The sequence below is a fragment of the Melanerpes formicivorus genome, unplaced genomic scaffold (genome assembly GCF_026170545.1).
Source record: "Melanerpes formicivorus ecotype bairdi unplaced genomic scaffold, bMelFor1.0.p_v2 SCAF_19, whole genome shotgun sequence".
Classification (NCBI taxonomy): domain Eukaryota; kingdom Metazoa; phylum Chordata; class Aves; order Piciformes; family Picidae; genus Melanerpes; species Melanerpes formicivorus.
The window spans coordinates 4421219-4432544 of record NW_027142371.1 but is presented as its reverse complement, the minus strand read 5'-3'; the positions used below and the strand labels follow the sequence as shown (position 1 = coordinate 4432544).

At 58.3% G+C, this 11326-nt stretch overlaps 1 protein-coding gene across 1 annotated transcript; it reads left to right on the top strand.

The window, feature by feature from the left end:
• The first annotated feature begins 2676 nt into the window (after nucleotides 1-2676).
• DBNDD2 (dysbindin domain containing 2) lies at nucleotides 2677-9618 on the top strand. Its single transcript, XM_068149855.1, has 4 exons — nucleotides 2677-2908; nucleotides 7531-7686; nucleotides 8128-8271; nucleotides 9025-9618. The coding sequence occupies exons 1-4, from the start codon at nucleotides 2692-2694 to the stop codon at nucleotides 9231-9233; spliced, it is 726 nt and encodes a 241-aa protein (XP_068005956.1). The 5' UTR covers nucleotides 2677-2691; the 3' UTR covers nucleotides 9234-9618.
• Nucleotides 9619-11326: the final 1708 nt, after the last annotated feature.

Sequence of the window (11326 nt, the reverse complement as noted above, 5' to 3'; positions counted from 1 at the left end):
CAGGTCTCTGAGGAGGTGCTCCAGAAATATCCCTTCTTCTCCTAGGGATGGGGCTGTGTAGTGCTGCCCACACACAACCACCCAGCTCTACTAGCTCCCATGCCATCACCTGAGTGCTGTGGAGCCTGAGCACACAGGGACACGACACCCTCCATGGCTTGACAGGATTCACCCTCAGGACTGGGCTCCCCTCTTTTGAGTCAGGATATGACCAAGTAGCTGACTGGCTCCTGGCATGGAGTAATGCTGTGAACCTCAGCCCAGCTCCTCTTGCCTCCCCAGCCTTGCAGAGATGCTCCTATCTCACCATCACATTCCTTTAGGGTGTTTATGGCTTTTCTGTCTCCATGCTGTCCCAGGCTAAAATCTCCCCTTTTAAGGGAGCTGCAGGACCTTGGGTTGTTGGAGCCTTGCCAGCTGCAGGCTGCTCCCTTGCAATGTGTCTCCTCATTCACTGGGAAAGCAGCCTTGCCTTCTTTTTCTCTTGACTCCACAATCTACTGATTGAGTCAAGCTGCGGATCACTCCCAGCTCCATCCACGCTCACCTCCCAGAGAACAAGGTCTATTTTCACCAGCAAGTGATTCACCTGCCTGTATGGGTTCACCTTTCCCTTAGCAGCCAATTCCTCCCCAGCTCCATCCTCACCCCACAGCTCCCTGACTCACCTCCCAAACCTCTAATAGATGAGAGAAATCTGAGTGGGAAGGGCAGGAGGAACAAGTCACGTTACATTTTCTGCTGCTGACGGGTGCACTTTGATGCTGGCTCCCCTGGGGACTTTTGGCAGGAGCTGAACTCTGCGTTGTGGAGAGGAGAAGAGGCGTCATTCCTGCTTGGGCTTCTGACCTGGATCCTCAAGGATTTGGGCATTTGTGGTTAGGGTGAGGGCTGTTGACACAGGACAATGCCGACAGCCTGCACTGGAGGCACAAGTGAGGCAGGGATGCTGCGGCGGCCAAGACAGACCCTGCAGGTATCTGGCAAGGCTTAGGGCTCCCTACCAGAAGTGAAGACTGTGTCATCCAACTTAAGTGCCACCTCTGTCCCCTCTCACCCCTTGGCCAGGAGCAAGCACGCTTTGCCACGAGCGAAAAAGTCATGATGTGGAGCTGGCTTGCCTGCGTTGGTTTAATTGGAATAAAATGTGTGCCCCGCTGTGCAGCACGGCTTGTGCTGGAGAGCCGGGATGAGTCAGGCTCCGTGCCGATGATATCACTGCTATTCCAACCCCCTCCCAGCCAGGCAGGGCGGAGGGGCCGCAGCAGTGGGGGTCTGGGTGTGTGTCACTCTGCACGGAGAGCAGCCGCATGTGACATCCCCACAGCGGGGACTTAGGCTGCAGGGAGCCCCTGGGAACTTGGGGTCCCCAGCCTCCTTGCCACCAACGGCAGGGCAGGGGGTCAGCAGGGATGGGAGCCAATGACTAATGATGCCCAGAGGCCATGCCAGAGTACATGGAGCTGTGGATAAGCCAGGGCCAGCAGGTACCCAGCAGAGATTTGCTCCTGTGGCTCCTCAAAGACCATAACCCTCCCCACTCTCGCTGCAGCAGCCTGATCCCCCCACGCCTCCAGGACCGAAACACAGAGCTGGCACCCTATGCTCAGGCAGAAACCATCAGACAGGACTGAGGGTGCTTTTTGGATATAAACTCAGGTGAACAAAGTTCATCCCCTGTAAGCACCACATGAGCTGAAGCCAGCAGCTACAGCCAAGTGCAGAGGGTGGGGGCAGCAGATCCCCAGCACAAAGCCAGTTTTCAGCAACTCCCCGGAAGCATGGGGGGACAGCAAAGCAACAGTAGCCGAAACAGAGCTGGGACACAAACAATAACTTATCTTTAGTCATCTAGACTGCGAGAAACTGAGAGTAGGGCAGGCGGGACACGCCACGGACGCTGGAAACTCCCTTTCAGCCAGAGAAAAGGGCAGAGGCGATGCCCCCCCGCCCCGTCCTGGCTTGGCAGTGACCAGGCTGCGGGCAGAGCTGGCGCTGGGCACAGCGAGGCACTGACTCACCCTGCTGCGATAGAGGAAGGAGGCGGGCGGCCAAGTCTTCTGCTCTGCCAAGGAGCAGCCCTGATGTGCAGGGTTGAACGTAGGAGAAACCCTCTCAGAGTGGGATCTGCTGCGGGATGAGGGTCTCCAAAGACCAGAAGTGAGCTGAGGTGAGCTGGGGAGGAAGCCCATGACCCATCCACACAGCATGCTGCCATCTCTCCTGCATGGTTGTGAGAGTTCAGAGAAGAAAACCAGGAAAATAAAGGAATCATGGCCGGTAACCGCTCCCTGCCCAGGCAGAGAGCCCCTGCCCACAGCGCTGCCCACCCCCTGGCAGAGTTGCGAAGCAGAGCACCTGCAGCTGGGCACTGCAGGCACAGAGCTCTGCCTGGGGTGGCTGTGGATGTGTGGAGGGACCTTCTGCAGGGACCCTCCTTAGGAACCAAGGTCCTCTTTCGGGACCAGGGACCTTGCATGAGGACCAGGGATCCTGCATGGGTAGTCTCTATGGGCCCTGGGAGAACAGATATCCTCCGTGATGAGTGGGTACTGCTCAAGGATACTCTGCTCCCGACCCGGACAGGGATCCTGGACCGGGACCCTTTGCAGGGACCCTCCCCGGGCACCGGAGACCCCCGTCCCCGCCTCCGGGACAGCGGCCGGACGGCAGTCGGTCGGTATCGCCGCGATGCCGCGGGACTGGGCGCGCTGGCACCGCCCCGGCAGCCCGAGCACCGCCCCACAGCGATGGGCGAACGGCGGCGGCGGGAGGCGGCGGCGGAGGGGGGAGCGGCGGCCGCCCCGCGCTGAGCCCAGGCGGCCCGGCCCGACCCCATCCCGCGCCTGTGTCAGCAGCAGCCGCATGTCGGGGCCCGGGGCGCAGAGCCGCAGCCGGCGGCTGCCCGGTAAGTTCCGAGCCGCGGGGTGCGCTGGGCGAGAGGGCATCAGGGCACCGAGCGGGCGTGCAGGGCTGGGGCTGCCCGCACACCCCCGCGGCACCCCCGCAATGGCCCTTGCAGAGGACCCATGGCTCCCCATTCCACCCCCGAGTCCCTGCCGGACCAACCTGCTGCGCCTGCACCGCTCCCGGAGCTGCGCGGGAAGCTCCGTGCCTGGGATGGGGATGCTCGGGATGGAGTGGGGGGCACCTGCCTGGGAAACGGCTGAACTCGAGGACCTGTTGGGCCACGGGCTGGTTCCAGAGTGGCGTCGGTACCCCGGGGCCCCTGGGGGGAGTGGATCCGTGTGGAGGGGCAGGGGGACCCGCCAGAGCCATGAGACCCCGCGGGAGGCGCAGACCCCCCCACGCCGCGGGTTTAGGGGAAGAAGTGGTTGCACAGAGCACAGACATCAGCGAGCATGGCAGGGTGAGCGACATCGGGGTGACGGGGTGCTGGCATGGGATAGCCTGCCATGGAGCTATGCCCGGGGCTCCCACAGTGTGCCCGGGGCACCGTGCTACCCTCCCGGCTTCTTTGTCCTCACGCCGCTTCCCGCAGGAGCGGCAGCGGGGCCCGTAAATAGCAGGGTCTCATGACAGCCTCTGCCGGGGAAAGAGCTCTGGGCGGCGGGGATATTTTTAGTGCTGAGACGCAGGGGATTTGGAGCTGGATGAGCAGTGCAGGCGATGCAGCCGCGCCACTGGCAGGGGTTACGAGGTGCCATGTCCTCCCTCTGTAGCTCCCCCTCCCTCCAGCTTTTCCCATCAGTATCTCTGCCAAAACCTCTGCCTCCCTCACACTCGCCGGGTGCATTTCCTCTCACCAGGACCGTGGTTATTTTCTGCTGTGCTGCAACACAAGGTCAGGAATGCCGATCCTGAAGAGACTGCCAGGGAATTAACGCTCAGGCAGCCAGTGTGTCCAGGCAACCCATCTCCACACGGCTTGACCCTGCACAATTCTCAGGGGCATTCCCAGCTCTCCATGCCAGCAGCTTCTCCCAGGGCTAAAGGAGCTGAAAGCCCTTGGGATTTATCCTGGCTGGGACAGGGTAATAGGGAAGGGCCTCCTGCAAAATGCTGTGGCACCCAAGGAGCTGCACGTTCTCCCCACCTGATCTCCTCACAGCCCTGCGTGCAGGGACTGGGAGCACAAGGCAGCAGTGGTAGAGTGCCAGGGTCCTCTCTGGGAGCAGGGTCAGGGAATCCACCTCTGGAGAAGGGCAATATCTGGATGTGCCAGACTGTCCTAGCTCTTTCATTCACCAAGCAACTGCCTCATGCTTAAAGTGACCCCTCACTTAAACTCTGCCTCACCCTTCCCATCACACCCTCTCCCTTTCAACAGCCCAGATTATATTTCAAGACCTTCTTTAGATTCCTTGAAAACTCTGTAAGGTATTACAGAGCCATGACCTCAAGAAATGGCCATCCCCATCCTCTTCTGGCCTTGTGCCTCCACTAACAAGCCTTCTCCCACCCCCAGATACATCCCTTCTATTCACCATCACAGAGGGAGGTTGTACTGGGATCCCATGGGCCAGGGAGGAATGAAAAATGCATCCCCTCCCAACAGAAACACAGCTGGAGAACTGAACAGGCTCCTGGCCTGGATGTTGGGTGCTCCCAGCATCCCGAAGCTCTGCCTGGCCCTCACCTCTTGCTAACTGTACATCAGGACCTACTCTTCTCCCAATATGCTTAGACAAGGGGCTGGAGGGGAGAGCTCAGAGCTGTTTGCTTCACCGCCAGTCCTCCCCTGCCTTCCCCACCACGGTGATGGCCATGAGCCACACGAGGGACCAGTGAAGCCAGCATCCAGTCCCACAGCCCACCCTGCAGATAGGTGCCCGGGACCAGGCAAGACAAAACCTGCCCCTCCTGGGAGGATGCTGCCCTGCCCTGCTTGCCTGGCCTCTGCACCAGCGCTTGGCCCCCACTCCTGCCCGAGCAGCGCTGGCTAAGCAGCCGTGGGAGCCGGAAGGATCTGAAGGCAGCGGGGTGCTCAGTGCTGCCGCAGCCGCGCTAGGCGGTTCAGCCAGTGGGGAAGAGCTTGGCTCTGAATGCTGATAAGCCTCCAGCCCCTTGGCTGGGCGGGCGGTAGTCATAACCATGACAATAGTAATAAAAGCCAGGCCACCAGCAGGTACCGACAGATCCCCCACGGTGCACAGGGGCGGCATTGTGTGCACCAACTTGTTCCGCGGTGGGAACATGCCAGCCGGATGAGACAATCCCAGGGCTGACAGCCGGGAAGTGTGACTGGCCGTCACATGGGGAAGGGCCGCGGCAGGGAATGCCGCTCTCCTTTCTTTCCCCGTCGAGGGTTGCTGAGGAGCAGCCACACTAACAAGGCTGTTTGCTCCCCTCCGGGCCCGGAAGAGCCCCGGGAGGGGGGCAGGCTCCATCCCCGACTCTCACCGCGGTCACGGGTCAGGCAGGGCCAAGCACAGCACAGCTGCCATCTCCTGCTGCCGGCATTCCTTACATAATGGGATCTCAGTGCTCGTGCCCAACTCCCCAGAGAGAGCTCGAAAACAAGTTCATAAACAGGTCCTGCTAATTTCTCCCGCAAGAGAAATCCCAGCACCCACAGGAATGCTGCCACCAGCACCTGTCCTGACTCTCCCCAGCACCCTCACCCCGAGTATCGGTCACGTGCTGGCGCACGATGGGCAGTGAGAATGTTAATGGCACAGAACAGCCACACTCACGACACGTGGAGCAGCACTTGGCAGCATTTAGCTTTACTTTCTATTTGCACTGCAGGAGGATTTAGAGCTGCTCCTTCTTACCTCCATGCTGGGGTCCTTTTGGCGAGATGCTGCATTGGAGAGCTGGTCTGTCACCCTGGATTTGGGAGCCAGTACAGCCTCTGCCCTGAGCCTCCTGGGCTCTCCTCAGGACGGTGAACTGTGCAGTTTGCCAGGGATTTGGCACAGCTGGGCTGGAAGGCAGAGCTCTGCCTGGGACAGATAGGGCAGGGCTGGCTCCAGCCGCTGAAGGCAGCAAACTCCATAGACAATGCCCCACTCACCCCCTCCCTGCTCTTGGCTCCATTCTCTTCTGCAGATAGCACAGGGGAGGCAGGAGGCTTTCACCTTAAGCCAGCAGCACTTAACCTGCCAGTAAGCCTTGCCAGGAAAGCTTCAAGAGCACCACGTGTCCATCACCACAGCTCTTGGCTTGGGCACTGCACAGCACACCAAGCTCTGCACCAGAGCAGGGTCCCAGTGCTCAGGTCAGACAAAACAAGGCAAAGGCCCTTTGGGCATTCAGGATCACTGCCCTGGGCACTGCAGGAAGATGATGACCAGCCAGAAGAGGACCAGAGCCTCTTCCAGGCTCTGACAGGCCTTGAGTCACAGTGCATCCCCTCACTGTGCGTCAGGCACAACCTGGCCTCTCAGGGCAAGCACCTGCAGACCATGGGGGTTTAGTTGAAGGATGCTCCAGAAGTGGGGTGCAGAGGAGCCCTGGGAAGATATGGCACTGATCTCCAGGACATGTCACTAGGGTCACCAAGTCTCTCCTGTTTGGGTCTTCCTATGCTGCTATATAATGGTGACAACCAGTCCTGCTGTCATCCTCATCCTCGCTCCTGTCAGACAGGGTGGGGATGCTGTTCCTCTGTTCCCTCCTCTCCAGCCTGGAGGAGGGGAGGGTTTGGGCCGAGCTCCAGCACAGCAGAGGATGTTTGTTTGGTTTCCTTAGTTACAGTGCTGCCTGCTCCGGTAATCACATTTTCCTTATGCTGGCTGGGCCAAGAGCAGCTGAGAGGAAATTTGGATGACCGAGGTCAAACACCAACCTGGGAACAGTAGGAGCACCAGCCACAGCCCCTCTGTGCCATTCGGGTCCTTGCTGTTGTGGGTACCCAACCCAAAAGGGAGGTAGCAGACCCAGGGATGCAGCAAGAACACCCCGAGGGCTCCCATCACTGCCTCCCGTCTGAGCTGGGGACACAGGCACGGTCGCTGAACTGCAGGAGGAATTGCAGGAATGAAAATGTTTGGGCAGGCAGAAGCCGAGGTGGCTGTGCAGGCGGGATGGGGGCGGGGAGGGGAGCCGCCAGCGGGGGCGTGTCCGCACTCAGAGTGACGGTGGCGGCAGGGCTGGCGTGTGCAGGGTGACAAGGCTGCTAATGCCTTTCATTATTCGCGCCTCAGCCCTGTAAGCCTGCAGTACTAACACCACTTCTTGTCCCCGGGAGCTTCCCCTGCCTGTCAGCGTCCACAGACAGCCCTGGTTTGTAGCATGGAAACTGACACTTGAACATGTGCAAGCCGTGGCTGACCTGCTAAGAACACCCTTCCCCCTCGGTAATTCACTTCAGCAGCCGTGATCGCAGCACAGGAGCTCCCCAGCCCTGGCTGCCCTGCATCTCTGAAGCAAGAGCGGAGGCTCCAGCACAGCGAGTACCGTGCTGTTCTGGCGCCTAACATCTGCTCACAGTGACTAAACCAGCGTGTGCTGGCAAAGCAGAGCGGAAGGGCATCACCTGCTCTCCATCATGGCCTGAACTGGGACAGGCAGAAGGGTTGGGCTAGCCCTGCCTGGTCCAACCCTTCTCACCTTCCTCCCCAGCTGACATGGAGCAGGCACAGCGGAACCTGGACGCGGAGCAGATGCAACAGCAGCAGCTGAAGCTGCGGGACCGGCAGAAGTTCTTTGAGGAGGTTTTCCAGCACGATGTGGATTTCTTCTTCCCCATGTCTCACCTGCAGATAGAGCATCGGAGACGTAAGTGCCGCGGGTACCGGCACGGGGCTGGGGGCGTTGCCGGGACTGGTGGCACTGGTGTGAGGGAGCGGTGGGACACCTCCAGGCCAGAGGGAGCTGGGGACACTGCACTGAGACAGGACCACACAGGCTGCGTGTGGGTGTGCTGTGGATTACTCACACCACTTAACTGAAGTCACTGCACATGGGTACCCAGGCTGGCGCCCTGTAGAGTCACTGGCTGCAGACAGCAGTCTCGGGCAAGGACAAGGGCTGCAGCAAGACAGCAGGGATGTCCAGAGTGATCTTTTAAGGAAACATGATTTCCTGAGGGCCTCTTACCAGCAAGTAGAGTTCAGTTCCCACTGGCAAAGCTGGCCTCCCTCCTCAGGACCCCGCCTGCACAGGGCTCATGGTGCTCTTTGCCTTGCACTAGCACTCACCTTTTCACTGTCTCTGCAGCCCCACTGGGCAGCATCTCCTCCATGGAGGTGAACGTGGACATGCTGGAACAGATGGACATGATGGACTTGTCAGACCAGGACACAGTGGATGTGTTTCTGGGCTGTGGGACAGAAGAGAGCAGCATTGCTGGGTCTTTGCCAGGTAGGTGCAGTCTCAAGCCTTTGGTGGGCCAGCTTGGGAACCCTTCCTGCCTCCAGTACCCACAATGGTTTTTTCTTCAACCCCAGCCACCCTGCGTGCAGACCTACATATACCCATACTTGGTGCTGGGGTCTGGGAGGCTTGAAGCGACCTCATGCTGGTCTGGTCTATGTCAGCATCTATATCCACAGCCCAGAGCTACAGTGCCCTGTAAATACTTTATGCTGCAGAAGACAAGAGGGCCCAGGCACTTGCCAGAGTCCATGAGGCAATTTCTCTTGCCTTGAAGCTCCTCTGGAGCAGCCACTGCCTTGTCATGATTTCCCAGGTCTCCACTGTGCTGCAGAGCTCATTGTGCCAAGCAGGAAGGCTGCAGGAATCCTCCACCTCCCACTCAGACCCCAGGGAGCTGGGATGGGGTCCTGCAGGGAAAGCCCAGAGATGCTAGCACTTTCCTTCCTGCACACACACTGCTGTGATTCACCAAGGCCAAGCCAAACATCTCTTACTTGCTGCAGCCACACAGCATGGTCTCACACAGCACAGTTCCAAGCCATGTTTCATGTGAGACAGAAAAGGTTCTGCTGCCAAAACTGGAGGAGTGTGCAGTACAGAGCCAGGGGTGTGAGGTGCAGAGAAGCACAGTGAGGAATAAGAGGAAGAGAAGTAAGACACAGTTGGAGGGGCTATCTGTGACATTTAGATAGCCATAAACCTCCAGAAGGCCTTTTCTCTCACTGCTCTCTCCTCCAGGGGCAGATGGCAGCCAGTGCCCAGAGGAAATCACCTTGCAAGTGCCCAGTGCAGCTGAGAGCAAGTCACGCATCTCGTCCACATCCTCTGTCTCCACGGATCTGAACAGCCTGGACACCAGCGAGGAAGGGGCCGAGACCCCTGTGGTGCAATCGGATGAGGAGGACCTGCAGGAGGACAGTGCCAAAGACCAGGTGGCAAGGAGCTAGCAGCCAGCTCTGCCCTGCTCTCAGTCTCCTCTGTACAGACCTGCCAGCCCTGTGGAAGGAAAGCTGCTGGCACTCAGTAAAGCCCATCCTGGACTGCTGCCTTGCAGGAGAGGAGAGATGGTTTTCCCCTCCTCTCCCTCCACAGGTTCTCCTGGCAGCTATAAGAGAAGGAAAGGGGTATTTGTAGGCTTTCAAAACTAACTCTTCAGACTTTGCTGCTAACATTCCTTGCTTCACTCCCCCATATGCTCAGCATTCCACAGCCCCACCATGCCTCAAAAGCCATCTCTTGGGAGCCCAGCTCCCCCTATCCTACTGACAAAGGTCCTGTCCAGACAAGCACTTAACAATGGCATACAGAGAAATAACACTCTGATCTAAAGAAGCAGTGAGTGTCTTTGTTATTGGGAGAAGAGCACTGGGGGTGAGGGTTTACAGGGAAGGGGTTGAAGGAGAGTGGTGTAAAGCTAAGGGTGCTGTGTGGGAGAAGATGAAAGCTCTTGTTGCACAGCCCAGCTCCAGCACACAGATGATTCCTGTGCCCAGGACAGGAGCAGGCAGAATGGACCTCAGGGGAGATAAACAGCTGTTTGTGGAGCAGGTCACAGTACTGAGTAACTTGGGGGCAGCCTCTGGAAGGGAGAGTCTGCAGTACTGTCACAGTTGGTGACCTGTAACTACCTGCTGTGACAACACTTGGGGTTTTCCCATACAAATGGGTTGAGTGGAGAACATCAGCTCAGGCAGCACCAGCAGCTGCTGCTCCCCCAGCACAGCATGATGGCAGCAGCCTGGGTTGGAGACTGCTTCAGAAGAGCTTAGGAAGAGATGTAAAAGTTAAGCCACTTTGCAGTCTAGCAAAGCACTTGCACTTGCTCCCTGTGGGACGGGTCATAAGGAGTCAGGCACAGCGCCAGCCAGAGGCCACTGCTGCTATCGGTGGCTGCAGGCCAGGAAAGCACTGTCCCTGCTTGGCCTTAGTCAGCACAACTGTGGTCACCTCCACAAGAAAACGAGCCTGGGAGATAAGCAATAGGAGCCAGGGAATGCACCACACACCAGCTGCTTTCCAGGCAGTGTTCTGACCTTGCCGTACTCCCCCCTGCGACTGCCACCTCTTCATGAGACCAGCTGAAGCACCTCAGTTACCCACCAACAACTGGCCAGAGTGGATGGCACTGTGAGCTCCATCGGACTGCTGCCCCCAGCGCTGCCTTGCTGCAGCTGCAGTTCGCTTCGTGGACCCAGGCTGGCAGCCGGGGGTAAGCAGGGTGCTTCCGGATGGCTGTGTGCTCAGATATAGACACTGCCCTCCGGAAAGGAAATGTCGAGGAAGGAAAGCAGACAACAGCGGGAAGAGCTGAGAAGAGGAAGTGACACAGAATCATAGAATCACAGAATGTTTGGGTTAGAATGGATGTTTAAAGGTCATGTAGTCCAAACCCACCGCAGTTTGAAGGGACATCTTCAACCAGATCAGGTTGCTCAGAGTCCCAAACAACCTAACCTGAAACGTTTCCAGGTATGAGGCTTCTACCACCCCTCTGGGCAAATTGCGCCAGAGTCTCACCATACTCAGTGTAAATAATTCCTTCCTTCTATCTAGATTGAACCTCCCCTCTTTTAATTTAAAACCATCAGTCCTTCTTCTGTTCTAACAGGCCCTGCTAAAAAGTCCACCTCTTTCCTGTTGTGTCCCTTGTCGCTGAAAGGCCACAAGGTCTCCCCGGAGCCTTCTCTAGGCTGAACAACTCCAAGTCTCTCCATCCTGGCCTCACAGAGGGACACTTGCAGAGTCCTTGCAGAATCCTGTGCACAATAGAGCCTTGCGGTGAACCACAAAAGCCGAGACCCAGCAGAACTCCTTCACTTTTAAAAGAGCGGGGAGGGAGCCCTTGGGGAGCACCCCATAAGATGATGCTCTCGTTCCGGGCCCGGGGGCAACCGCTGCCACTGCTCTCCCTCGGCCGGGCAAGGCATAGCCGGGCAAGCGCGTTCCACCCCAGGCCGAGTCTCAGGCTCCGGACCTGTCCCTTGCAACCGCTCCTTTGCCCTCCCATGAAGGGGAACAGAACCTCCCGCGCAAGTCTGAG